At 40.8% G+C, this 25,809-nt stretch overlaps 1 protein-coding gene and 1 long non-coding RNA gene across 2 annotated transcripts; one reads left to right on the top strand and one right to left on the bottom strand.

Moving 5' to 3' along the window:
- Positions 1 to 12,214: 12,214 nt before the first annotated feature.
- LOC137091168 (uncharacterized) lies at positions 12,215 to 14,970 on the bottom strand. Its single transcript, XR_010908035.1, has 6 exons — positions 14,832 to 14,970; positions 14,362 to 14,464; positions 13,929 to 14,032; positions 13,726 to 13,806; positions 13,513 to 13,594; positions 12,215 to 12,585 (listed from the first exon to the last, which is right to left on the bottom strand). It is a non-coding gene; the product is annotated as an uncharacterized lncRNA (long non-coding RNA).
- A 6,657-nt stretch (positions 14,971 to 21,627) lies between these two features.
- Positions 21,628 to 25,533, top strand: LOC137048308 (GTPase IMAP family member 7-like). The gene is made up of 4 exons (XM_067426417.1): positions 21,628 to 21,694; positions 21,766 to 22,056; positions 24,493 to 24,528; positions 24,620 to 25,533. The coding sequence occupies exons 1-4, from the start codon at positions 21,628 to 21,630 to the stop codon at positions 25,531 to 25,533; spliced, it is 1,308 nt and encodes a 435-aa protein (XP_067282518.1).
- Positions 25,534 to 25,809: the final 276 nt, after the last annotated feature.

Below are 25,809 nucleotides of genomic sequence, written 5' to 3'. Positions count from 1 at the left end.
GAAGACTAACCTCTATACTGGGCTTTCTTTCAATTTTCTTCCTTTCTTTTTTTCTCTTTTTCCGTCCCTGTGCATCCGCGGGGTTTAGACGTCTCATTTTTGATGAACGCGCAAGATGAACTAATAATCAATAATCACCATCAATTCAATCTAATAATCAGGTTGATAAGTAATAAAACGTGTGGCTGAGGGGGCGCCCTATGATGATCATGTTTAATGAACATTATGTTGTATTTCGCTTGTTCCGATTCTATGCTTAATGGGTAGTAATGCGCGGCACTAGAGCGCGCTCGCGCCCCTAACACAATTGTCGCCCTAGGCAACCGCCTAGCTCGCCTATAGCAAACGCCGGCCCTGAGCGCAAGGAAAGCATTGCTAATTGACTGCGTGTAGCATTTACTGCTCTGTTTAGGAATCTAAGCATGGTTTATATTCAGTGGAGAGAGGTCACCGCGGAGTGAAGCTGTGTTTGTTTTTTGTTTTTGTTTTTTTTGTTTTTTTTTTCGCCCACTCTTCTCGACGTTTCCTGGTGGTTTATAGACGAGTACTCGGATTCACCCTCTGTCGTTTTAAGAATAGCACGATGGCGAGCGTGTCAAGTATAACGTCTCGTCCGATTGGGGAGGAGCGCGCGCAGTCTCGGAGGCTCACGCTGCGGAGCCAGCAAAGTATGAACTAGCTTAATGTGTTCAGCTCCTTGGACGGCCTTGCATCTGACTAGCCTGCTTGATGTCATGATGATGAGCGCTGTGAATGGAACATGCCAGTTTTTTTTTTTTTGTTTTTTTTTTTCATTAAACCACCGAAAGGCGAACGAGCAATTCCGTTACGGTAACGGACCAGACTAAACTGGAGTTGTAGAGCGAGAGGAGTAGATTTGGCTGAGAAGGTTTGTGATATTCGTAGAACAAGTTTCTCCTGTACCTTCGGTTAGAGTCAGCCATTAAAGCTAATTCAGATCTAACTCTTCCCTCCGATCAGGAACCTGGCCCAAAGCAATGGCGAATCGCCGAATTAACTATTCCGGTTATCTGGGATAGTAAATTATGAGAAGCACTGCCACGTCACCACGTTCTACCATTTTCTGTTAACGGCAGACGATGGATGCAGAAGTGAAGCCAAGTTAATATCCTTACCTTAGACAATGTTCACTCTAATAAGAGGGGACACTGCAGCTGGAGACAAGATGCCTACCGGAGACTGAGCTGAGCAGAAGAAAGTTAAAAGGAGGAGTTTCGGGTGTGGCAGAGCATCCTGAATTGTTGACTCCTCTGGTTGAAGAACGTTTAGATGGCTGAAGTAGAAGGCACGTCCAATGTAATGCTTAATCCGATGGCTGGGGGAGGAAGCTGGTGGGTTGCAATACGTTAGTGGCTGGGACTGAGCTCGGAGTTATTAAAAGAATGTTCGAACTCGACGTCTTTGATTCCAGGGTCTTGACTGCTTGAAAGAGGCTTTGGATGTCTTGGAGAATTGAGCATTAAAGCTACAAGCTGTGTAACTTTTATAATTATTCTTATCTCTAGCTTAGTTCTTCAGAATATGTGCTCGATGATGTATATTTACTTATTCAAGTAATAAAGTATTCTTGTAAGATTATAAAATGCCATTGTAAATGCATAATTACGTAAACGCCATGTTGGCCCTCCATCTGAGTACATTAGTCTAGGAGGGACATACCCGTAAATAAAGCTTCGCCTTTCGCGTTTAAACGCTCGATGCGCCGTGTCGAATGTAAGGAGGGGGATTGCCGTGTTGATCTTAGATTAAATCGGCCACCGTAGAGTTAAACGAATCGGAATTGAGAGGAACAGAACTAAGTATTCCCGGTTGGTCATATGCATTTCCGCCGCTAGTTGGGGGAAATAATACGCGGTGTGGTTTAAACTCCGGCGGGCTCGGATAAATCCAGTGAAGTAGAAGCTTGAGGGTGCTGCGTAGACTTTCTCTTCCTGCCGACTTGTTGCGTCTGCCGGGTGAAGGAGCGGTTACTGGCTGTGAGAAGCAGGTTCTGGTGGATTAGTCAGAGTATTAAGGCCAGGTGCAGTAGGTACACGCTGGATAACTTCGGCTGATGGGATACCGGTAAGCCTTCGTGGCTTGATAATGTCCTCCGAAGGCCCTTTTTCCGGTCAACCCGCGGCACTGAATGTGCGAGCTGCGCATGTGGATGGGAGGAAGCGGCAAACTTCGTCGTCAGTAACAGGAAAATGACGAACGCGGGCGTGTCAGTGGACGTGACGATTTGGCAGGCGAGCAAGACGAATCGTCACTTCAGTATCTGCGAACTCAAACATGTGTAAGTACAGAGCCTTTATACCGTGAGCATGAGAATATCATTGGATTAGAGTGAAGGCATTAAGTGACGTAGTAATTGAGTCTTCCCAGCAGAACTTATGCTAGAGCTTTCATTTATTAGCATTTTTGGAAAATTAATTATAATTTTTTTTCAAAAGGTGGCGCTGCCCCGAAACTTTTTGAGTACCTTTAGGGCTTGGTGCCGAAGACACATACCAAGTTTCGTAATAATACGCCAATGCCTTCGTAAAATATAGCACTTTTTGACTAAATTCTAAATGGCCGACTCCCAAAATGGTTGATATGGAAAAACTGACTATGCTTTGGTTCGGCATGATGCCACGAATCTTGTTTTGTGATTTTTGGCCAAAGCATTGTGAAGTTATCATCAAATATGTCACATTTTTCTATCTCTGGACCACTAGGTGGCACTGCGAATTCAATGTCGAATTCATTTGCGTGTTATTCGAAAACGATTTGACTAATCATCTAGATTCTAATATCGTTTTGTCAGCATAGTCTGAAGATGATCTGGTTCAATTTTCATGACAATTGGGGCTACAGTCTAGGAGGAGTTTAAAAAAGTAGGTTTTTCGGAAAATTCAAAACGGCGGGAAAATTTTCATGACGGAAAATGACGTCATTGGGTGCAATCGAATCGTCATGAGCTCATGCATCAGAGGAATTTCTAGCCCTTATGGTTCAAAAGTTATTAGGATAAACATAAGTCCATTTTTGGACAGTTGGTGGCGCTAGAGGGATTGTTTGAGAAAACTTGGTGTGGTTAATGTTTGGACTGTCCTCTATCTTTGTGCCAAAGCTCATAACTTTTTACCAAGCGATTCTATGGGCTGCCATAGACTTTCGGCGGAATAATAATAATAATAAGAAATCTAACGGTTTCAATAGGTGCCTCCGCACCTTCGGTGCTTGGCCCCTAATTAACAACATATTCAAGGGACAGCAGTTTTGGGTTTTCTCTTTGACAATGAAGGTGCGGGTTATATTTATAGGCCTACACATGGGTGTAGATTACGTGGGGAACGGGGGGGGGGGGGGAAACGTGTATCCCTCCCTTTTAATAAAATTTATTTTCTTCCCTCGCACTTTTACTGGGTACTGCTCCGAGTGGGATTCGAACTGACGTTGCCTGCGCGGGGCGGACAAGTTAACAGGGACGCTAAAGACAGCTTTCTCTAACATCGGTTGATAGCGCACTTCTTGAGGTCACGGGGAAGTGTATTTACATAAAAAAAAAAAAACAATGTGAATACATCAAGATTTAAATTCAGAGACAAAAAAATTATCTATGCATGACCTGTCCTTTTATTCGCATCTAAATATGAGGAGGGCGCTCTCACAGAAAGTCCAAAAGTGGATTCGTAGAGGTAATATCCAGTCACGCTGGAGCTGCAGCTGAAGGAAAACAATCGTTATGAGTTATGAAACGTGACGACGACAATCAGACGATTGCGACAATATATGCTTTATGTTTGTTTTTCAAGTCATCCCAATATATATTAGTATCATATGAATAATGCAGCTTTTTTAATGTTTAGTATCTTCTGCTCACCACGGCTGCATTTATTTAAACAAAAATAGTTAAAACAGGAATATTGTGAAATATCATTACAACTTAAAACAGCTTTTTTCCTATGTGAATATATAGTAAAGTGTAATTTATTCCTGTGATCAAAGCTGAATTTATCATTACTCCAGTCTTCAGTGTCACATGATCCTTCACTAATCATTCTCATATGAGGATTTTATAATCAAGAAACATTTATGATTATTATCTGTGTTGAAAACAGTTGTGCTGCTTAAAAATGTTGTGGAAACCATGATTCATTTTTCAGGAGTCTTTGATGATAAAAAGTTCAATAGACAGCATTTATTTGCATTTATTAAATAAATTATTATCTTTTGTAATATTAAAAATATCACTTGTGATCAATTTAATGCATGTCTGATCAACAAAAGTATTAATTTCTCTCTTTTTTAATTTTACCACAAATTACCACAAGCATCACCATGAGCAGAAAAACTGTTTTCAACACTGATAATAATCATAAATGTCTCTTGAGCAGTTAATCCTAAAATGAGAATGATTAGTGACACTGAAGACTGGAGTAATGATGATAAATTCAGCTTTGATCACAGGAATAAATTACACTTTACTATATATTCACACAGAGAGCAGATGCTAGTTACATCAGAATAATATCTTCACTGTATTGTTTTTACTGCATTTTTAATTAAATAAATGCAGCGCATATGCACAAGTATTTGTTGTATATAAACCATCATAAAATTGGCATATAGCCTAATAAAGGTGAAAAATATATAGAGATTAGTGGTTATTGTTCAGCAGTGTATTTGATATCTTAACAAATTAAAAGCAAGAGATGGGGCCAAAAAAAATGGTAGGCTACTACGACATTTCTGTCCCCCTCACTTCTGAAAAGATGGCTACGCCCCTGGGCCTACAAATAAATTAATTCAGTCCAACAATTATTGTTATTATATTGTTATTATAAAACAAATGTTCCTCCAGTAGTGGGCACTCATGAAACGTAAGCAATGACGCACATCCGAGTGAACGAGACGGAGGGAAGTTAGCGAGTGAAAGGCATGATAAAAACGAACTGGAACGCAGCCATTATCTCCGCGAGCGAAGCGGATCTGCTCTAAACCTGAGCCATGGCTTCCTCAAGCGCCACAACAGAGAAACCAGGTAACTTTATGCCTTTAAAAGTAACTTGAGACCAACTCTTATCGAATTGTGTAACTTTACACAGATACGCGCGGGCGTGTGTGTTTTCTCTAAAGATTTTTACTTTCGATTTCAACGTGCAATCCCTAGTGAAAAAAGTATGCTAAGTATACTTGCGTCCAGACTCATTTCAGTATACTTGAAGTGTGTTAATGACTTGAAGTGTGTTAATGATATATTTTATTTACCTTGACTTATTCAAATGACTAAAAATATAAACTTTGTATTCAATAACAATACAATGTGTTTTTGCTTAGCTATACATTGTACACAATACTTTGAATTACATAATGTCACACAATACAGTATTTTAAATGTGCTACATTACATTTTAATGAATTACTTACTGATTTATTTTCCCAATGTTGAATGCATTTGATTTCAAGGATATTACAATAAATTAAATCAAATCTAACATAACTAATGAAGAGACATTTCATTAAACAAGCCCAACGGTTTTTATAAATGGTTTCAGCAAAGCTAAACAAAATGAACTTACTATGTTTTTCATTAAATTAACACTGGAAGATGTTGGAAAACATATGATTGAACTAATTCCACTGACCATCTCTATACAGAAATATAAATTACACATTATATTCAATTTTCTGGTGAGCTGCTCATTACACTTGCGTCTGATGACCGCTTACACATCATCAGGGACAGTTGACAGCAAACACTCGTGAAGAACACAATCTGTTAACATAACATACAAGAGATAAGGTCAGGTGCATGTTCAACTTTTTATTCATGTTTAGTGACATTACTTATTACTTACCTCCAAACAGCAGGACTTTTTCCAGTTCTTTTCGGGATCTCGTAACGTTAGGCCATTTTATTCCAAAACAGTTTATCGTCACCATCAAGGTCAGGCAGCGATGTGACGTAATTGAACTGGTCCGAAGAATGAGGCTCTTAGTGTTTTATTAAATAAATAATGTAACACAACATTGTACTTCACCTGCAAGGCTGAAAACCTCTAGCCTGGCTCTGCCCTCCTACGTACTTCCGCTCAATTTTCATTTTCCTTCAGTACTACGTCTGGGACTGCTGTGTAGTCTTAGGTTTTCTCTGAACACATTTTTACCGGTCCAATCAGCGAACAGAGGGAGTGGCTGAGAACGATGACGTTGATGTCGTGCGCTAGTTTGAGATGTAGTTCAGTAATGGCGGCGGAGAAAGATGCAAACTAAACCATTCATTGCATTGTGGCACCGCTGCCGAATATCCAGAAGTTAAACCCGGAGCAATAACAGTCTTTGCTGGGGTTTGTTGGTGGCCATGATGTTGTGGCCCTCCAGCAGGGTAAACTCGGGAAAAGTTTGATTTTCCAGATCGCTTCGTTAGTGCTGAAGGAGTTGGCTGAAGCTATTCGGACGGTAACTGTCCCTCGTGGGGTCGGAAGGTATTGCCATCATTTAAGTTACAGGGACTGGTCAGTTATTTTATTGCTGTCCGTCTCTACCCGTGTAAAAATCCCCGGCCGAGTTACCGACTGCTTTTGACAAACACAAGGTCGTGTTGATGTAATAGCTGTCCGAATCCACATCTCTGAGTTTTCAACAATATATCACTTCAAAATTCACTGTTTGTAATCATTTTTGACCACTGCAGGACACCATACGGTTGCTTTGCTGTTATTAGGATGCATTTCTAGACTTGTATTTCCTTAAAATGCTGGCAAGTATTTAGAAGAGCAATATTTCATCACCGCTCAAACAAATTAAAATAAAAGCACTTAAACATTTGAATTGGTCCGTTATTTATCGCAGCATTTATTATCATACTAAGCATATGACATTTTATTTACAGCATACAATGATGTTACGGACCACGTGAGCGCCGCGTTCCCGATCACAAAACTCTCCTGTCCACCGTGGCGTGAATAAATCACAATCCGAATGCACGAGTTTCAGGTTTTATCCTATAGTTTTATTACTGAGGTGGCCTGCACATGGGCACTTTTATTTTGTCGGATTTCCATGAGTGAAGCAGGCGAAGGGCGCATGACATACGTCACGACCAAACGTTAGCGATTGGTTATGGCAGATCCAGAGTGGCTCAGGGCAGATCCAATAGTTTTAAACCTCAACAGGGTGCCCGCCTTCGCGGAAATAAACCCTTGTCAATTGAGAGTGGCCAGACTCTATGTACAAATGAAATGTACGAGAGTCTAGTAAAACCAGGCTTGAAAACCTCCCGCAAGTGAGCGTCATTATACAGACGAGTACCGTCAGCAGCTCTGCCTCTGATTGGCTGCAGGCATTGAGCAACACAATCTGATTGGTCACAGACCAATGAAGAGACATTTGCATTCCGATAAGACTCAACTATTTAACTCTTTTTTTTTTTTCGTTGTATTTTAAGTGTGCTGTTGGTTTAATATAGATGTGTGTGTATGATTGTAACACGATTCTTCTCCGCCAGTGTAAACTTATTAAACATATTTATACTAAAAGGTGCCATGTGTAAAAATTGAGGCAAAAATATTTAAAAAATGACCTACACGCATCAAAAGAATGAGAAGAAATAAGGGCGATGATGTCATTAAAAAATGTCAAGTTATAGTGCTGCAGAGATATCAACCTTAATTAGCAGTAGCATTACTGAGACACCCCTCGCTGCAGCCTGTAGCACGATGACGTAGCTGGATCAGATCCAATACATACTGAATGGTGGATCGTTATGGCGACGTCATTCATACTGATCTCTGGGTTAACTTAATGCATGCGCTGGTCTTAAGTGACATATTTGATCAATATTGTAGATAATGTTCTAACCTGTGTAGTAGTACTGATAAATAGTAGGCTAACAAGTAATTATTGATAAATAAGTCATCTTTTCATAAATGTGATGCTTAAATTATCCTAGTCTCACTGTACATGCATGCAAAATAGTTAAAATATTAATATGCGCATCCAGTACGTGTAGGATCTGATCCAGCTACGTCATCGTGCTACAGGCTGCAGCGAGTACTTCTTGGCATTACTAGCCCCGGCCCGACAGGTATCGTAATACCAGTCTCGGCCATGGGAGGAGATATGCGGGCAACATAATCACCAGCCAACCTGCAATACACAAATAACTTGCACGGCTTTTGGGTGTACTTGAACCTGATGTCAATCGTGTGGAAAGTACAGCCCACTACTTAATTTCAGTTCAGGGAAGAGAGTGGATGGATGGCCGAAGCCCTTGGCCCCTTAAATGTATCTGATATGATAAAAATAGCTATTTTTACCTGAGCGGAAAAAGCGGAAGTGCGGGCGCCCGGCGACTGTGTCCCGTCCCGTCATAATAAAAGTCCCGGTACTCGCGAGCCATTTAGAATAGGCGCCCTCCAGTGGACGAAAAGTTGCATAGTGCACCTTTAAATTACAACTAAAGTAGGGCTTATAGCATACACTGCATATACATTCACCAGGGATGCTATAGCCTACCTTTATTTGAGCTTTCCTTTATCATTTACTCCATTTCATATCTTAAGTTATTTAATTTTAATATATGTCAGAGGATCCCTGCATTGCAAACATTTGAAATTAAGTAATTAGGCTATGATTGAAATGGCAACAATATTCTGTGAGTTGAGCAGCCTTAAAAGGATAGTTCACCCAAAAATGAAATGTTGATGTTTATCTGGCTGACCCCCAGTGACCAACATGTAGGTGTTTTTATTTATTCAGTAGAACACAAATGAAGATTTTTAACTCTTCGTTGCTGTGTGTAGGTCATATATTCATGTGAATGGGTAACAATTCTATGTGAGCAAAAAACATGCTTACCGTGCGTTCACACCACCACCGCCGGCGAGAGCATCAAAATTCGCTCTTGCCGCCCTGCCAACGATGCTGTAGAAAGCTTTGTGGACGTGCTGCCACTCTGACGTAGATCGAATTTTTTTTTTGTTTTTTTTATTGTATTTAAAGAGGCCGGAAATCAAACAAGCATGTTGATGGATATACTAACCACAAGTAGGGTATAAATTAAAGGGGTACTTCAGCGCTGGGAAGATGAATCTGTATTTAAACTGGGTCATTAATGTAGTAGAACTGTGAAATTATTTTTGAATTTGGTGCCTTCTAGACCGAGAAAAGCCAGAAAATGTGTTCTTAGCTCATGTGGATGAAAGACAACAACTCCCAGAATGCACTTGCTTCGCTACCCTACGAGGCCACTCCCCATAACACGCCTACCGGTTCCAACGTTTGTTGACTAGAAGACGTCATTACATCGTGAGTCTCCGTGACGAGCTAGTTCCTATAAAAACTTAAACAGTAGTGTATTTCCCAGTCAAAATGGTGCTATGTTGCATTGTACAGGGATGTACAGACAAAACCAGAAAAGGACAAGCAGTAAGTTTTCATCATTTTCCGGTTAAAAATGTAGAGCGGTGCAAACAGTGGCTGCGTGCGATCAGCAACCCGAATTTTGGAGAGGACACTAATATGGAAGCCCTGAAAACAAGGAGGGTGTGCAGTCGTCATTTCAAGCTGGAAGACTACGAACTGAATGTGCTTGGAATGAAGAGAGTCGCTCTGAAGGACTCCGCGATTCCTTCGATATTCACCTTCCCAGAGGACGAAGAGCCTGGGCCATCTAAACGCAGTCGCCTAGAGGTAAGACTCGCTAATACTCAACACGATTTCTGATCACATAGTAGCTTAAAGTGATATAGTTGTTACCAGTAAAACTCTCGCTAATACTCGACGCGATTTCTGATCACACAGTAGCTTATAGTGATTTAGTTGTTACCAGTAAAACAGCAAAGTAACAAGCTAACTTACCTGTCGTGTTATGCTAACGTATGCATATGTGCTCAGTAACTCGCCACTCTTGTCAATTATCTGAACGTGCTCCTCCTTAGTTGTGTTGTTTTTTTGTTTTTTTTTAAACATTAATTAACGTTTTTAAACTTATGTCATTTCAGACTCCTACCACGTCTCTTGTGTTAGTGTCGTCAGAAGATGAATATCAAATCCCGCTGACCTCAACACCGGTCAAAGTTCCTGCCTCAGTCCAAGAACAATTTGTAAGTTTTTAAAGAACCAGCATACTACACATCATCATTGTTTCTACATGAATTCTAAAGCAACAGTATCACAATAACTACAAGTGTTTTAAAAAAATAAACTCTTGTTTGTTTTAAAGTCACCATGCCTAATTACACCTGGAGGCCTCAATACCAGCATCAGCAGCATTGAACATGATGAAAGCTATCAGCTCGAGTCAACCATCACCCCCACATCAACATCATCATCATCATCAGATGATGACAGTGTAAAGGACTGGCGTGAAAAGAAGATAATTGTCAATGAATCCAGCCTCATGTCACTCTTCAAATTTTGCCAGATGTGCGGGAAAACAATTTCGTCAAAGACTATTGTTGACGTTGGGGCACAGAGGAAGGTGGATTGGACATGTCTTGGTGGCCATACTGGGACTTGGGCTTCTTCACGTGACGTTAGGGGAATGCCAGAGGTGAACCTCCTTGCAGCATCAGCTGTTCTGTTCAGAGGGGGCACATACACAGAACTTTCAGACTGGTGCAAGACCATGGGTGTCCAAATGATAGGACAGACTACATTTTATAATATATATATATATACTTGCACCCTGCTATCGAGGAAGTATATTGTGAAAAAAGAACAGAACTCTTGGCAAAAGTGTATTTACAACAGGAAGATGGAAAGAAGCTACACTTGGCTGGTGATGGACGATGTGACACGCCAGGTTTCAGTGCAAAATACTGCCACTACACCTTTATGTTAGATGACACAAAGGAAATACTACATACAGAACTGGTGCAGGTAAAATAAATATAAATAGCAGCAGAATTAAACTATTGTAAAATTACAGATACTATTTAAAAAATTGTGCTAACATCCAATTAATTTTCAAACTTGACTCTTTAGGTTACTGAGGCCACCAGCTCCGTTACCATGGAACCATTGGCTTTCAAAAGGGGCATGTCTGAGCTGATGGACCAGGGCCTTGACGTGGATGTGATGGCCACAGACCGATCCACATCTATCCAAAAAATAATGAGGGAGGAATTTCCTAATGTCCAACACGAGTTTGATATCTGGCACACAGCAAAAGGTATGTATTTTTCCATCCCTGAAAAAAAACCCACAAAGCTCCACACTTCTCTCACCATACCCCCACTGACACCGCATGGTCTCACATTCTTAACCCCCCTGCCAGAGCTTTGCAGCCACGATACACTTAGCTAGTGTATTAGTGAAAATTTGTCATTCAAGAAATCAATGAACAATTCAAACTTCTAAACTAGCAGAAATGTACTGCAAAAATGTTGGTTTGTGAAAACCTCTCAAATGTACTCACAGGTTTCCGGAAGAAGATGCAGAAGAAGGGGAAGAAAAAGTCAAATGAAATCCTCCTTGCATGGACCAGGTCAGTGTTGTTTTGAAATGTGGCTGACTTTATATTGGTTTGCAAGGTTCAAAATTACTAATTGCATTATCTTACATAGGTCTATCGTAAACCATATGTGGTTTTCCTGTGCAGCAAGTAAGGGGGACACCACGGTAAAACATTTTATTCAAAATTGATTCTATCTCAAAATCTATTCCATGATTATTGACAATAACCATTTTTTCAGTTATTGAAACGCCGGTGGAAGTCTATTACACTCACAGTAAATTTGAAATCCGGAAATCAACACCAATAGAGTTAATTTCAACACTTTAAAAGTGTATATATGGGAACCACCCGCAAAGTGTTAATTCAACACTTTTAAAAGTGTTGCCTCTCACAACACCCAACTCAGTGTTACAATAAACTCTAATAGAGTAAAATATTAACACCAATTCAGATAACAACAACACTTTTACAGAGTTAAGTGCAGCTTTGTAGAAAACACTGGCAGAGTTAAAATTCTACACTGTTCTGGTGTTGACCTAACACTTCAGAAAAATGGAAATCAATCTACTCAATATATATATATATATATATATATGCATACATACATGCATGCATGCATACATACATACATACACACACACACACACACACACACACACACACACACACACACACACACACACACACACACACACACACACACACACACACACACACACACACGCTGTTCATTGTAAAGTAAAAAATAAAGAATGCAAAAAGTTGTTTTAAACTAGTTCTTTATTTACGAGCAAGTCCATTTACATCACAGAAGGTTAACTTTTAAAATAAATGATGAAGGCATAATATATGCATTTCTTTCATAAGCTATTAAAGCTGCTTATAAGTGTGTAATACTTCAAGTCCTGCATGTCAGTGAATATATGTCCTGTGTCAGTAAAGTTGGTTCAGTACCTTCAACTTTGCAACAGAACAGCAGTACTTGAGTCAACACAACATTCAGCAGATGAAAAAACAGTCGCAGGATATCTGTGGATCAGGTGTGCCTAGTTGCTAACAGTGCAGTTCAGTTGTGGTTTCATATGCAGAGCAGGAAAAGCTGTGTAGATCCAACTCTCTGGAATCCTGGTTCCCTAAACAACACAATACCAGACCAATTACAATTAATACTAGTTGTATTTTATAAATACAGTAAGTTTATGGTGCAAAAAGTTCAATCATCTTGGACTTTGGTGACTCAACCAATAAACTATTTTGGTTAGAATTGACTGATTTCCAAGTACATTAAAGGCTTACTTCATCCAAGTTACTTCTGTTATTAAATTACTCACCCTCATGTTGTTCTTAACCCGTAAGACTTTTTTTCATCTTCAGAACACTTAATGAAGATATTTTTAATAATATCTAAGAAATTTCTGTCCTTTTATTTACAGCCTATTCAGCCTCCACTTCCAAAGCCTAGAAAGGTACAAAGGAAATCATAAGTGATCTATGTGACTCCATGGGTTTAACCTCATTTTTATGAAACAAGTGCTTTATTTGCTCAAAAAATCTCAACTCCATTTATAAAATATATATATATTTATTTTTGCAAACACGGCATTTGCATAGTTTAATGAAAATGTATGTTAAACCACTGGAGTTGCATGGAGTACTTTAATGATGTACCTTTATATATTTCTGTGGCTTGAAAGTGGTAGTTGCATGGACTGTCTATGATTCAAAATGCGCCGAGGCTTAATGAAGCGGTGTTTTGAAATCTGCCATGCCGTTATTTAGTTTTTTTTACGCACAAAAACTATTCTCGTCGCCTCAGAAAATTATTGTAGAGCCACTGTAGTGAGATGGGCTCTGTAACGACATCTTTAGTGCCTTTATGGGTCTTGAGAGAGGAAATGATATAGGTGTCAATGAAGGCCTTTCTGAGCCATCGGATTTCAACACTAATATCTTCATCTGTGTCTGAAGATGTCTTACGGGTGTCCAACGGCATAGGGGCGAGTAAATGATGACAGAATTTTCATTTTTGGGTGAACTAACCCTTAAGAAATCTCACTTACTTGTCATCTGCTGGAATGATTTTTGTTCCCTTCTTCCTGACTTTGTGATGTTGGGGGCAGGTGATTTCCGAATCTGGTGAGTCTAAAATCAAACAGAAAATATATACCTGTCAAATCATGAAAACAATTAGTTTGACTCAATTCTATTAGCCAAATACCAACAAATGTGATGTTTGTGGCCATGATTCTCTCATGTTATATGTTAAATCGTACCATCTCCAGACAGGTTCTAGTCTGTACAGCCTTCAAACACCAAGCCAGGTACCCTTTACTTGCTGCATCATAGAAATTCTCCTAAAAACACAAACAACAAAAACAATACACTTAAACATGAAGGCATATCCAAACGTTAACCAAAAGTTAGTGATAATTAGCCTACATTTTGCATAAATATTTAGTCTGAAAGAATGAATTACCCATTCTAAAAGTATTGGTCCTCCAATAATAGTGACACTTTCAAGGGTATTGGTCTGCAGTTTGTGGAGTTGTTCTTCTGTTTTTCAGTCATATGGTAGGTGTGCTGGCAACGAGCAAAATATAGTTTGAGGATGAAGAAATACTTTAAACAGTCTTAAAGTATACACGTTTCATTAGTTTTAAACACAGACTCTAGTGCATCTATCCATTATAAAAGTGCATCTATCCATCATAAAAGTGAATCTATCCATCATAAAAGTGCATCTATCATCATAAAAGTGCATCTATCATCATAAAAGTGCATCTATCCATCATAAAAGTGTATCTATCATCATAAAAGTGCATCTATTATCATAAAAGTGCATCTATCATCAGATATTTACCAATAATCTGCCAAGAAAAGCACTACAGTTTTCTATACCTTAAACATACCTTTTTGCTGCAGAACAGAAAGCATGGTCATCTGTCAGCCTTGGTTTCAGTCCAGGGGGGTGGTCAAAAATCAATGTTGATGCAGCTGATGAACATGATGCTTCTTAAGACTGAGACAGGTCAAAAGCAAATTAGGTCAACATTTTTAGAAGTTCATAAAACAATCCTGCCTAAAACTTTGTCACTTGATTTCGCAAAAAAATAGCTTTCCTTTGTTAGTAATATGAGTCTTTGAATCTGGAATTCTACCCAATAAAAATCACAAAGATTAAGTAGTGCAATAAGATTACAGTTCGGTGAATGAACTATAACGGGGAAGAGAAAGCATGTTAGAAACCCCCGTTTGATGCTGCTTCACCAGTGAGGCCACTGCCTTTTAAGCAGCAGTAGCTACTGAATGTGTTTTTCCAAGACATAAATACATAATTATACAGCAATTATACAGATTATAATATGTGTAGAACACTTACTTTAGGTGTTTTCTCTTTTAAAAGCACACTCCGTGTCTCAACTGCGTCACAAGCCTAGTCTGTAAGAAAGGTTTAGGCGCGTTTTAAAAGCGTTAGATATCGTTAAACGACGTCATTAAAAAAACACGTTGCAAATTAGGCTAAACACTTACTTTCGTCGTTTCCCTCATAACGTGCAAGCAGCGTGCACCTGCCTCCTCGTCGTCAGTTCCATGTCACCACTCACGAGTCAAAGAAAATGCCGCATGTGAGAGGTTGTTTCGTTTAAGCGTGCAGAGCATTTAAATATCGCGTTAAATAAACATTTTATAAAATACATATTGTAAATGACCTAAAACACTTACTTACGGCGTTTCCCTGTGAAAAAGCACCCGCCTGGTCTGCTCCGTCCGAATCACGTCAACGGAAATGCCTCTATGAAAGCTGTTTAACCGTGCACAGCACATAACTAGTTATAAAACAATATAATGCTATAAAATGGATACGTAAATGAGATGGAACCATAGGATGAAACACGCAATATCAGCGTTTCCCCTCCTTGATGTTACGCATCGCGAGGCAAAGAAAATGGCGTCTGTGAGAAAAAGTTCGAGCTTATTCCGCTGCCGAAATGTCCCGGATGTCACTATACTCTCTGTCAGTGTTATTGATATTTAACTCTGAATATGTTCACCAGCCAGAGAGTGCGGTTTACACTAGCAGTGTTAATTCAACACCAGAAAATTAACTCTTTACTCTAAGAGTCCTTAACACCAAGATTTTGACACTGGAGATTTTGCTGTGCACCATGTGTGTAATGAGCATGAGTGGGCAGATGATGACAGAAAACAGCATAGATGTGACCATGCTCCTCTAACAGCTCAGGAGCAAAAGAAGCGCATATGGATAAAAAAGGATACTGTGGCGTTTCAAGACCTGTCATCGCTGGTCCTTGACAAAAGGCTTCTGAGAGACATGGACAAGATGGCCCTCTTCAAACATACTGGTGAGAATAGTTGCCCTTGTACACTTGATTATTTTTCAAAATCCTAATGATCATGTTTTAATTTGTTATATCTCTTCTCCCATGCCTCTTTTAAATTGCACAAAGGCCCCCTGGAAGTCTTTCACAGTGCACTTCTGAAATACCTCCCCAAACGCCAGGCATTCACATTTCAGGGAATGAGGGAGCGATGTCACCTTGCCATTCTGGAGCACAATGAAAATATTGTCAAGAGGAAGCAGGCCACAACAAAGACAGGTGTGTTATGATGTGTTGTCATAGTAGTATAATATCCAAAATTACAATGTTCACATGGAACAGACAGGACGGTGAGCAGTGAAGTGCGACTTTTTTTTAAAATCGTTTTGAAGCGTTTTGGGCACTTTTTATGCGCAGTCAAAGTTTTATAAAAAGTCTTGCAAAGTAAAATCTTATTTTAGATTTTATGTTCAATTATATTTCCTTTCCTTTACAGGACAACCACGGTTTAATCAAGTGTTCTGCAAGAGATCCAAGCAGTGGATCTTGAAGAAAATCTTCACGCCACACACCAACCATTTTATTGACACACTTATCGAGAGGGTCATGAACAAAAGATGCAACACCGATATTAAGTTTAACGTGACAACCTCCACACTTGCCCTGCCACAGCCTGCGCTGCCATCCAACATTGCACCTGTGCCTAAACCACCAAAGGAGGCTGCCACAACTGCTTTCCAAAGCCGCTTCTGAGACAGACACCTTCCTATAGCAACGTCACATTGACTTTGGTACACTACGGATTTCTGTTCCTTTGTCAAATTAGAATCTGCCACAGCCGTCTATATTTCATTGTTTTTTTTGTTTTGTTTTTTGCTTTGTATGTTGTATATTTGTGTATTGTGAAGGACATTTGTAGATGCATGTCCTTTTTTATTTTAACATGTACCCTTGACTATGGTGGCACAATAATAAATAAATACAAATTCTTCACCTTGTACTCGTGTATACTAAAGTTCTACATTACAGACACACATGAAAAAAATACTATAGTAAAATTACCTTTGAACCTTACAATAAACTACAGTAAATTAGCAAAGTGTAGTAAATTCTAAAATTTACTGTAGTATCTTTACTATTGTATGGTTCAAAAACCCTACAGTATTTACTAGAGTCATTATACTATAGTATGTTTTCATGTGGATGCGGGTAACTGTAATTTTGCTACAATAAGGACAGTCTATAACACGAATCACAACCAATGTGAGTTTAAACTTTTATTTACAAAACATAATATTAATACACTCATAGCTCGTCCAAAGCTTCAGCAGTTTCTTTATAGCCGCAGTATTGGCCGTCAGGAGCTGGATACCTCCGTCTGATGTCCTGAACAACACAGGCAGGCAAAACAAGACGATAGCCTTTGCCCAGTCTCTCGCCTTGCAGGGTCCATTCCACAAAGTGACGGTAGGCTGTCAGGCGATATTGTCTATAAAACAGTTTGCACAATGTTAGTGATGCTAGCTATCTGCACTTACAGTACATTTCAGCTGACTAACGTTACGTTCGAAGAACGTTGTGATAATGCCGGGTCTCCAAACTCTGTACACGACGTGTTAGTAAAATAAAAGAAAACCAAAATAAGTTACTTACTTTACACTCAGACGTCCGTTTGTTCCTGCGGGCTTTGGCTGGCGTTTCCAATTCACCTTCGGGATTCTGAAATAAGTTTCCAGGACCCCCTTGTCCATGTGTGGATCAAAGCTAGGGTGCTCTGTTACACACGATGGCCGTGCCGTTTCCTCGGCAGATCCCCCGATTTCTCCCAAAAGAAAATGGCATCGCTGAAATTCGCGACAGCATAAAGAGTCTTTATCTGAGTCCATAGGCGCACAACGAGAGCACTGACACCACCAGTCCGCCCCAGCTCGAGTTTGCCCGGGCTCTTCCTCCTGATCGCCGAGCAGGCCTTGCTCATCTGCTGCAGAAGCTGCTCCGGCCGCCTCTTGTTCCTCCATCAGCCGCAACTGCTCCTCGCTGTATTGTGGCTCGAACTGGTAGCCACGAGCATCGTAATCTCGGTCCAGATCTTCAAAATCACCTTCTGCCATATCATTGTCAACAGTAACGTTACCTTCCATCTTGGTTAGCCTTAGCTTTCTCCACAGAGCAAAAAGAAGCCGGACACTAATCCCACCCCTCGTGGGCGGGTTTAAAACATGCGGAACTAACGCCTTCTACTGACTGTAGTTTCTAGCCTCAGGGCAACGATTCCTCCTATGATGCAAAATGACGATTTTTACATCATAGGAGGAATTTTTCTAGAATTAAAATGCATAATTCTCTTGTCTCATGGAGATTAGAGGGGGGAAAGTACCATAATTTGAATATACTACTGGGATTCTACTGATACAAAGCCATATGCTAATCGCTGAAGTAACCCTTTAACCTCATGAAATCGTTTAAATGTGAAAGTAAGAATGAATTGCATACCCGCTGAAAAACGAGCGTTCTAGCGCCTTTAAAATAGTGTTGCGCGACTTCTTAACAAATTATACATTACTAGGAATGATCTCGTCATAAATGATAGGGAAACCCGCACAGCAATGATCAACTTCTCTTACATTTTACTTGGGAACTAATGTGGTCGGAACCAAAGTTTACAGGCCTGCGTTCTCTGGATTTCTCTCAAGCGGAGCACTTCTACATTCCAATAGGTTGCTGCTAAAATTGCATCATAGCTCATTACCATAAAGTTGAGCTGATTTCAACTCTCCTCGACACCAATTCGTCCAAGACGCGCCGCACCGCGCCGCTCTCGCCGGAGCTCGCCGCCCGGCTCCCATTGAAAATGAATGACTTCCGGTTAGACAACATGCACAAAGAGCCCTGTGGCTCATGACGACACAATGATATCTTAAAACACAAAACGATCAGTTTGTGTGAGAAATCAAGCCGTATTTATATCATTTTTTACCTTAAATACAACGCTATATCCAAGAGCCTAGAACGCGCTTCACTTATACACGCTCTGGCGATTTTGACCTTCCTTACAGGAAAAATTAAGCGCGTTCCAGGCTGTTGGATATAGTGTTGTTTTTGAGGTAAAAAAATTATATAAATAAGGAGTTAAAAATCTTTATTTTTGTTCTACTGAAGAAACAAACACACCTACATGTTGGATGCACTGGGGGTAAGCAGATAAACATCAACATTTGATGCCCTTGCCCAAATCCCTTCTGCCAGTTTCTGGGCCATACGATCCATATCAGCAGCCGAAGATGGACCATGCAGCGGCATCGCTGACCCTCAGTGGGCAGGCCGAGCCAGTCCAGCCGACTAGGCATGAGTTATCATCTCTTCAGTATGGACCAGATCCTGCTATAGTCCGTAGGACCAGTATAGATACTGGGCTTAGTGGGCTTTTGCTGCAGCTAGATGTTATGAGATCTCCTTCCTCTTCCCATTACACATCTACAGTACCGCATCACAGATATAACAGCCAGTCAGGGTGTGAGTAGTTAAGTAGCTTACTCACCACCTGTTGTTAGGCCAAATGTTACTGTAGTCCAAGCCATCCTGTTACTGGATTCGCAGCCACTCACTTCATGCCTTCGGGTACCCAGGGACGTCTCCCAGCAGTCAGAATGGTGGTGGCAGACATCTCCAACTACAGCTCGTATGATGTACAGCACACCCACATCTCAACCCTTTATTCAGCTGCCAGCAGCAACCTACGTAAGGCAGACACCCACTGGCATGTAGTACAACATCATCTTCTGCTTCCTATAATGTCATAGCATCTTTGCCGCAAACCATCACGTCAGGGAAGATACCTATATCCACAACCGTACGCAATGGTCTGGTGCCACCAGTCTACTGTAATGGCTACTGTATAAATAATTAACTCCGTCGCTTCACTGAATAAGAGACAAACATTAGCCAATTATAATTATAAAGGTTTATTTAATAAAAACGTTTCTTGCAAGAAAGAGGCACGGTTGATGCAACCACAAGGCCACACCAAGCATACACTGAAGTCATAACAGAAGTCACAATCTCTTATACTGTTGGCAGCATCCTCCCCTCTCAGTACATTTCCATACAGGTCGTTGTTTAAGTCAGGATGCTAGGTAGCCCATGTTTAGCTCATAGTACACATTTGTCATGTACTGCATATCTCACACCATGGGAAGGTAAACATATGGTTATACCAAAATTTGCATTTTGCCACAACACTACCAATTACAAATCCCAGCACATAGCTAGTTACAGTACCAATCAACACCTGTGCCAGATCTGTATCAGCCTTCACCCATGGTTACGGGATATTATACACCTCACCCCCCCCAGTCAGTCTTCAGCGCAGAACTGGTATCCTTCTCCAGCAGCACACACTGGACTGTTTCTGCCATCACACGCACATCCAGTATGCCAACCAGCACCTGCAGCTCCTGTGCTTCAACCAGTTCCAGTCCCATCGCTGCCAAAACTTGTGAATGACAGTGAAAGAGAGTTCACCGATCTGTCATCACCACCCTGCACCTTTCACAGCAGCTATGGCAGTTCTGCAATGCAATATGGCCAACAATACCAGCTAGCACAAAGTGAGATTGCAGCTCTACTGAACTCACCAGATATCAAGGCTGGAGATTCGAAAGCATTCCAGAACTTTTCTCTTAACGTTGATCTTCTGGTGGGTATGCTTACATCTCTGGAGGGACCACATGGAAGAGAGCTTTCCTGTACATGTTGACAGGTTGATTAGTAAACTCCCTAAACACTACAGGGATAGTTTCATAGAGAACATCCAGTTAAGGGGAAGACTGACTACAGACAGTCTTAATCCATATAATTTGTATGACCTTTAAGAGTGGTTGAAGGTCTAGGCCGAAGCCCAACCTCTTTCATCAAAGATGGTTCAACACTACCACACTGAGAAGGCTCCATCTCCAGCTTCACATCCAACTCCGCGTCCATCTATTATTAAGCCACACACCCGGGCCATCTCTGTTTATCATGGTAGTAATCAGCTCAAGGAGGTTAAAGATGTACAGCCTGACATTACTGAGGTTCCTCCACACCATGAACCGCTCAAAAGAACCCAGCACATGTGTTTATTCTGTCACAGTGAAGAGCATTACCATTCTCAGTGCAGTGAGATTTCTGAATGCCCACCTGAGTGACTTATCAAATGGATAAAGGAAGGTAAGAGATGCTGGAGATGCAGACGCACCAGCCACAATTGTAATGAGTGCACTTTGAAGAAACCCTGAGGGGAATGTGGGGACATACATCTCAGAGTTCTTCACCGCATAGCACGACAAGGCCCAGGCATCATGCTAGGTACAACACCCAGTGACCGCATCTACGTAACACTAAGTAGCCATACAGGACGTGTTTTCCTCAAGGTTACCCCTGTGCTGTTGTGGAAAGGCGGAAAGTCTATACGAACCTACGCGATCCTTGATGATGGTGCAGAGCACAGCATTCTTCTTCCCGCAGCAGTCCAGCAGCTAGGACTACATGGGAAGAGGGAGGTTATGGCCCTTTGCACAATCCGGCATGATGTTACCCAGTTGGGGGGACAGTCAGTCCACTTTCAGCTCTCACCCCAGCGCAGACCGAAAGAGAGGTACAACCTTGCTGGGGTATTTTCTGCACCTCTTTTGACCTTGACTGAACAAACATAAACTACCAAGAGGCTTCAACAGAGCTACTGTCACCTAAAGGGTATTCCTCTTCCATCATTCAGTAAGATTTAGCACCTTCTCTTAATTGGATCCGATTACCCAAGCCTCATTACTGCAAAGGAGCCTATCAGATTAGGCCCAGATGGCGGACCAGCAGCTGTTCATACACAGCTTGGTTGGGTTCTGCAGGGACCAGACGGGCTTCTTCCGTACCAGGTACCACCTCAACAATGTTTGCTTACTTCCCTTTCATCAGTGCGAGATCCCTTTTTTCCTACAGGTTTAACAGCTATGGCAGTTGGACGTCCTTCCTTACCGCAACGAGAAGCTGGTAGTGCGTTCACGACAGGACCAAATGGCCATGGAGCTACTGGAGAGCAGAACTCAGCGTGTGGAGGTGGATGGAATCTGCCGTTATGCGACCCCCCTCATACGCACACCAAATGCACCTCATTGAAGGGTACCAGGGATTCAGTTTTATCCAATCTGAGAAGCACGGAGGAACGCTTGAGCAAAGATCCAGGGAAAGCCAAGGATTATGAGGCTGAGATCCAGAAGCTCTTAGATACAGGTTATGTAGTCAAGGTCTCGCCCAATGTTCTACATGCAGATACTCACTTTTTTTTAAATCCCCCACAGCGCGAAACACGAGTCCCGCAAACGCGCCGCCGATGAGCTTGTTTGTAATCTGAGGACAATGGCTCCTTAGTTTCGAAATGGTTTGGGTACAAGGTGATCGCGTTGAAAATAAAGGCATTTGTCTAGCGTAAGAAGCTCATTTGAAACATTGCCGCGGCTCCGAAGAGACGCCGCTTTAGTTCGAGGTAGTGCTAACAATAATAAAGAAAGAAAATCAACACCTTATGTGTTACCACTGAAATGTAGATGTAATATATTTCCAAATGTAAGCCCATCTTAAGCGAAATGTACGCTTCATACTGTCGTCTGCCCTGGCTCTAACCTCGAGTGTTTTAGCCTGTTTACTTTTTGCAAACCTTGTGAGCGCGCAAACCCAAACGCTGTGACCTCGCGCCAAATGTTTTTATTGGTTTATTAAGTACAAACAGGCGAGTTATGAAAAATTGAGTGCGAGGGATATGTTCACTTCACACAAAAAGATTTTGGAATGAGGAATGATGGCTAATTGTAGTAGCGTTTAGTCCACTGTATAATAGCCTAATTTTGAGATCACTTTTTTTTTTTAACCGACAACTTTGATCGGTTAACGTTGATACGGTCAACCATCGGTCAAACAGTCATTGGTTAACATCCCTAGGCAGGTGTTAACTTTACCAACAGTCTTGCTTGAAAAAAAGGTTCTAAATAAAATAAAAATGTAGTCCATACTACCTTTACCTATTTGTTTTGTATACCATTTCAAACTTCCACATTGCAATTTTGTATAGACTAATCATAAACTGAATTAACAGAAAAATTGCTATATCGTTATGTATATCGTTATCGGGATATGAAATTTTGGCCATATCGCCCAGCCCTACAAGCCACTAGGCTACGTTTCGTCTGATGTAGCCGATGTAGACCCAGTCACCCCCAACTTCCTCCTTATGGGGCGTGGGATGCTGCGTTACTCCAAGTGGTCTACACTCCAGAACCCTTGTCCAAGCGTTGATGGCGTCATGCTCAGACTATAGTGGATCACTTCTGTGTGTACTATACCAAACATTACCTCCCTAACCTTCAACAACATCTTAAATGGCAGCGTGAGACCCAGGATCTGACGGAAGGTACTGCGGTGATGCTGGTGGACTCACAGCTGCCTCTTGCTCACTGGCCCATTGGTAGGATTGAGAGTCTGGTGCCCAGCGAGGATGGCCATATTAGGTCAGCAAAGGTCAGAATAAAGGATTGCCTGTATCTGTGACCTGTGGCTAAGCTAGTTCCACTCCCAGCACTCCCGGACGATGATAATACAAACGTTAAGAACTAAGAAATGTATATCTTCTGCATATTAGCTATGCTAATCTGGGGGCGGCTGTACTAAATTCCTTATATGGGTAGCTTTTCTATGTGTATTACGTAGTTGTGCATGTACTGCGCTCTGATGGCAGTTCTGTCATCGCGTCTTTGTTTACTTTCAGTTTCGTTTATGCCGCCATCTTCTATGAGTGATAAATGTGTGTGCATGAATGTAAGTTCATTCATCTTTGTATTTATCTTTTATGTCACGATATATTAACCCTTGCATGTCGTGATAGTATATACGATCATTATGACTTTGATCATATCGTGATTTAATGTGTCTGAGGCGAGTGATGCACAGTGTAATGCATGTGTGTATGTTTAGCGCTATTTTACGTGCTGTAGACAATATCAATCAATCAATCAACTTTATTTATATAGCACTTTTACAATCACGATTGTCTCAAAGCAGCTTCACAGTGTCAAACAGGATAATATTGCAACAAAATTTGATTTGGCTGTACAGTCGTTCTGGAGAAAACAGTGATGTTATCAGCTTATTTTAATTTATCATATAGCGACAATGTTGGCAGATCAGTATTTTAGTTTATAGAATTTATTAAAACCTAATTCAAAAATTGTATTTGTTTAATTAGTTGAATAACTTTGATCATATTTTTAGTGTCCCCAACTGAGCAAGCCAAGCCAAAGGCGACAGTGGCAAGGAACCAAAACTCCATCGGGGCATGATGGAGAAAAAAAGACTAAACCACACTTTATCACTTCTGTTTCCTAATGGCTGTATGTTCAACATGTAAATGGTCATACTGACGAGATATAAACCAGTCAAACGATCTTCTGTCTCCTGTCACACTTCTTGCCGGAGTTCCGTAGTGGACTAGCATTCCACCTAACTACAGAATATATTAGTCCTTTACACATACCATATATAGGGGAAATATTTACCATTCTTTTCCAAATAACTTAAACTAGTCTTTGTCTTGTATAAAAAATAAATAAATAAAAAAACACTTGATTTAAAAAATTTTTTTTATCAATGTCATATTTTTTCTTCTTTTTTTTGCAGTTAGAAGAGGAAGCTTTACTTTAGAACATCCAAATAGTGAGTATACACATATTCACATTCAAAATATTGTCTATTAATCCATTTTAACATTCACAGTTTTTTCCCTGTTTTCTTTTTTTTACTTCAGTGTCCTTGAGAAGGATGGTGTTGGTGGGAAAGACTGGAGCAGGTAAAAGCTCTTCTGGAAACACAATCCTGGGAAGGAGAGTCTTTAGAGCCACTAGTAGTGGTTCATCTGTGACCAAAGAGTGCTGGAAAGAGATTGGAGAAGTGGCTGAGAGAGAAATAACTCTGGTAGATACTCCAGGTCTGTTTGACACAGATGTTTCTGAGGAGTATCTGAAACAGGAGATCAGTAAATGTGTGAACATGACGGCCCCTGGACCTCACGCCATCCTCCTGGTCATTCAGCTCGGCCCCTTCACTAAAGAAGAGAAGATGTCTGTGGAGAAGATCAGAGCCATATTTGGAGAAATGGCAGATAAACACACAATCGTCCTCTTAACTCACGGTGATGAACTGACCGGCACTATTGAAGAATATATTAGTAAAGCTGGTGAGGATCTGAAACAAATCCTGAGTCGCTGTGGAGGATATCATGTCTTCAACAATAAAGAAATGGAGGATCGTAATCAAGTTCTGGAGCTGCTGGAGAAGATAGATGCCATGATCGCTGCTAATGGAGGTGAATATTACACCAGTGACTCTTACCAGGATGTGGAGCTCATGCTGAAGACCAAAGAAGAGGAACTGAGACGAGAATATGAGAAGAAACTACAGGATAAAGAAAGAGAACTGGAGTCCAGATTTAAAGAAGAGAAGCAGAAACTGGAGGAGAGGATTGAGGCACTAACAGCATCTGAGCAAGAGAAAGAACGAAAGATCAAAGAGTTGAATCTGAGGAGCAAGATTAAAATGATTGAGTATAAGCGATATTATGAAGGAAAGCTGAAAGAGGTCAGACTGGAGGCTCAACTCACTCACATTAATGAGAGGAAAATGATGGAGATTTACAGCAAGTTACAAATCCTCCACATTTAATCAAATGCTGATTATATCTTGTGAGACGTTTGATTCAGAAAGCCTATACAGTGCATAAACTGTTGCAATATTACAGTGCGTGGGGGGTGGGGGGGGGGGGTATTTGGTTTCAATTTTTAAGGAAGGGTTTCAATGTCGGTCGCTACAATCATTATCATATAACAGTTTTAAATTGCAGTTGTTCATTGTGGACTTGGACACTCCATTAGTAATCGCTGTGGTCTATAGGCCGCCTACGTCATATAAATACTTTTTATCTGAATTTTCTGACTTTTG

This window comes from Pseudorasbora parva, chromosome 2 (genome assembly GCF_024679245.1).
Source record: "Pseudorasbora parva isolate DD20220531a chromosome 2, ASM2467924v1, whole genome shotgun sequence".
NCBI lineage: Eukaryota > Metazoa > Chordata > Actinopteri > Cypriniformes > Gobionidae > Pseudorasbora > Pseudorasbora parva.
Note: the sequence above shows the minus strand (reverse complement) of the source record. Positions and strands in the feature narration are given on the sequence as shown.

Bases quoted from the DNA above. Each gene is read 5' to 3' on its own strand.
- LOC137048308 (XM_067426417.1), top strand. From the start codon at position 21,628: ATGGCGGACCAGCAGCTGTTCATACACAGCTTGGTTGGGTTCTGCAGG. The intron at 21,695-21,765 runs GTACCAGGTACC...TTTTTCCTACAG, and splicing joins GGACCAGACGGGCTTCTTCC to GTTTAACAGCTATGGCAGTT. The intron at 22,057-24,492 runs GTTATGTAGTCA...TTTTTTTTGCAG, and splicing joins CCAGAAGCTCTTAGATACAG to TTAGAAGAGGAAGCTTTACT.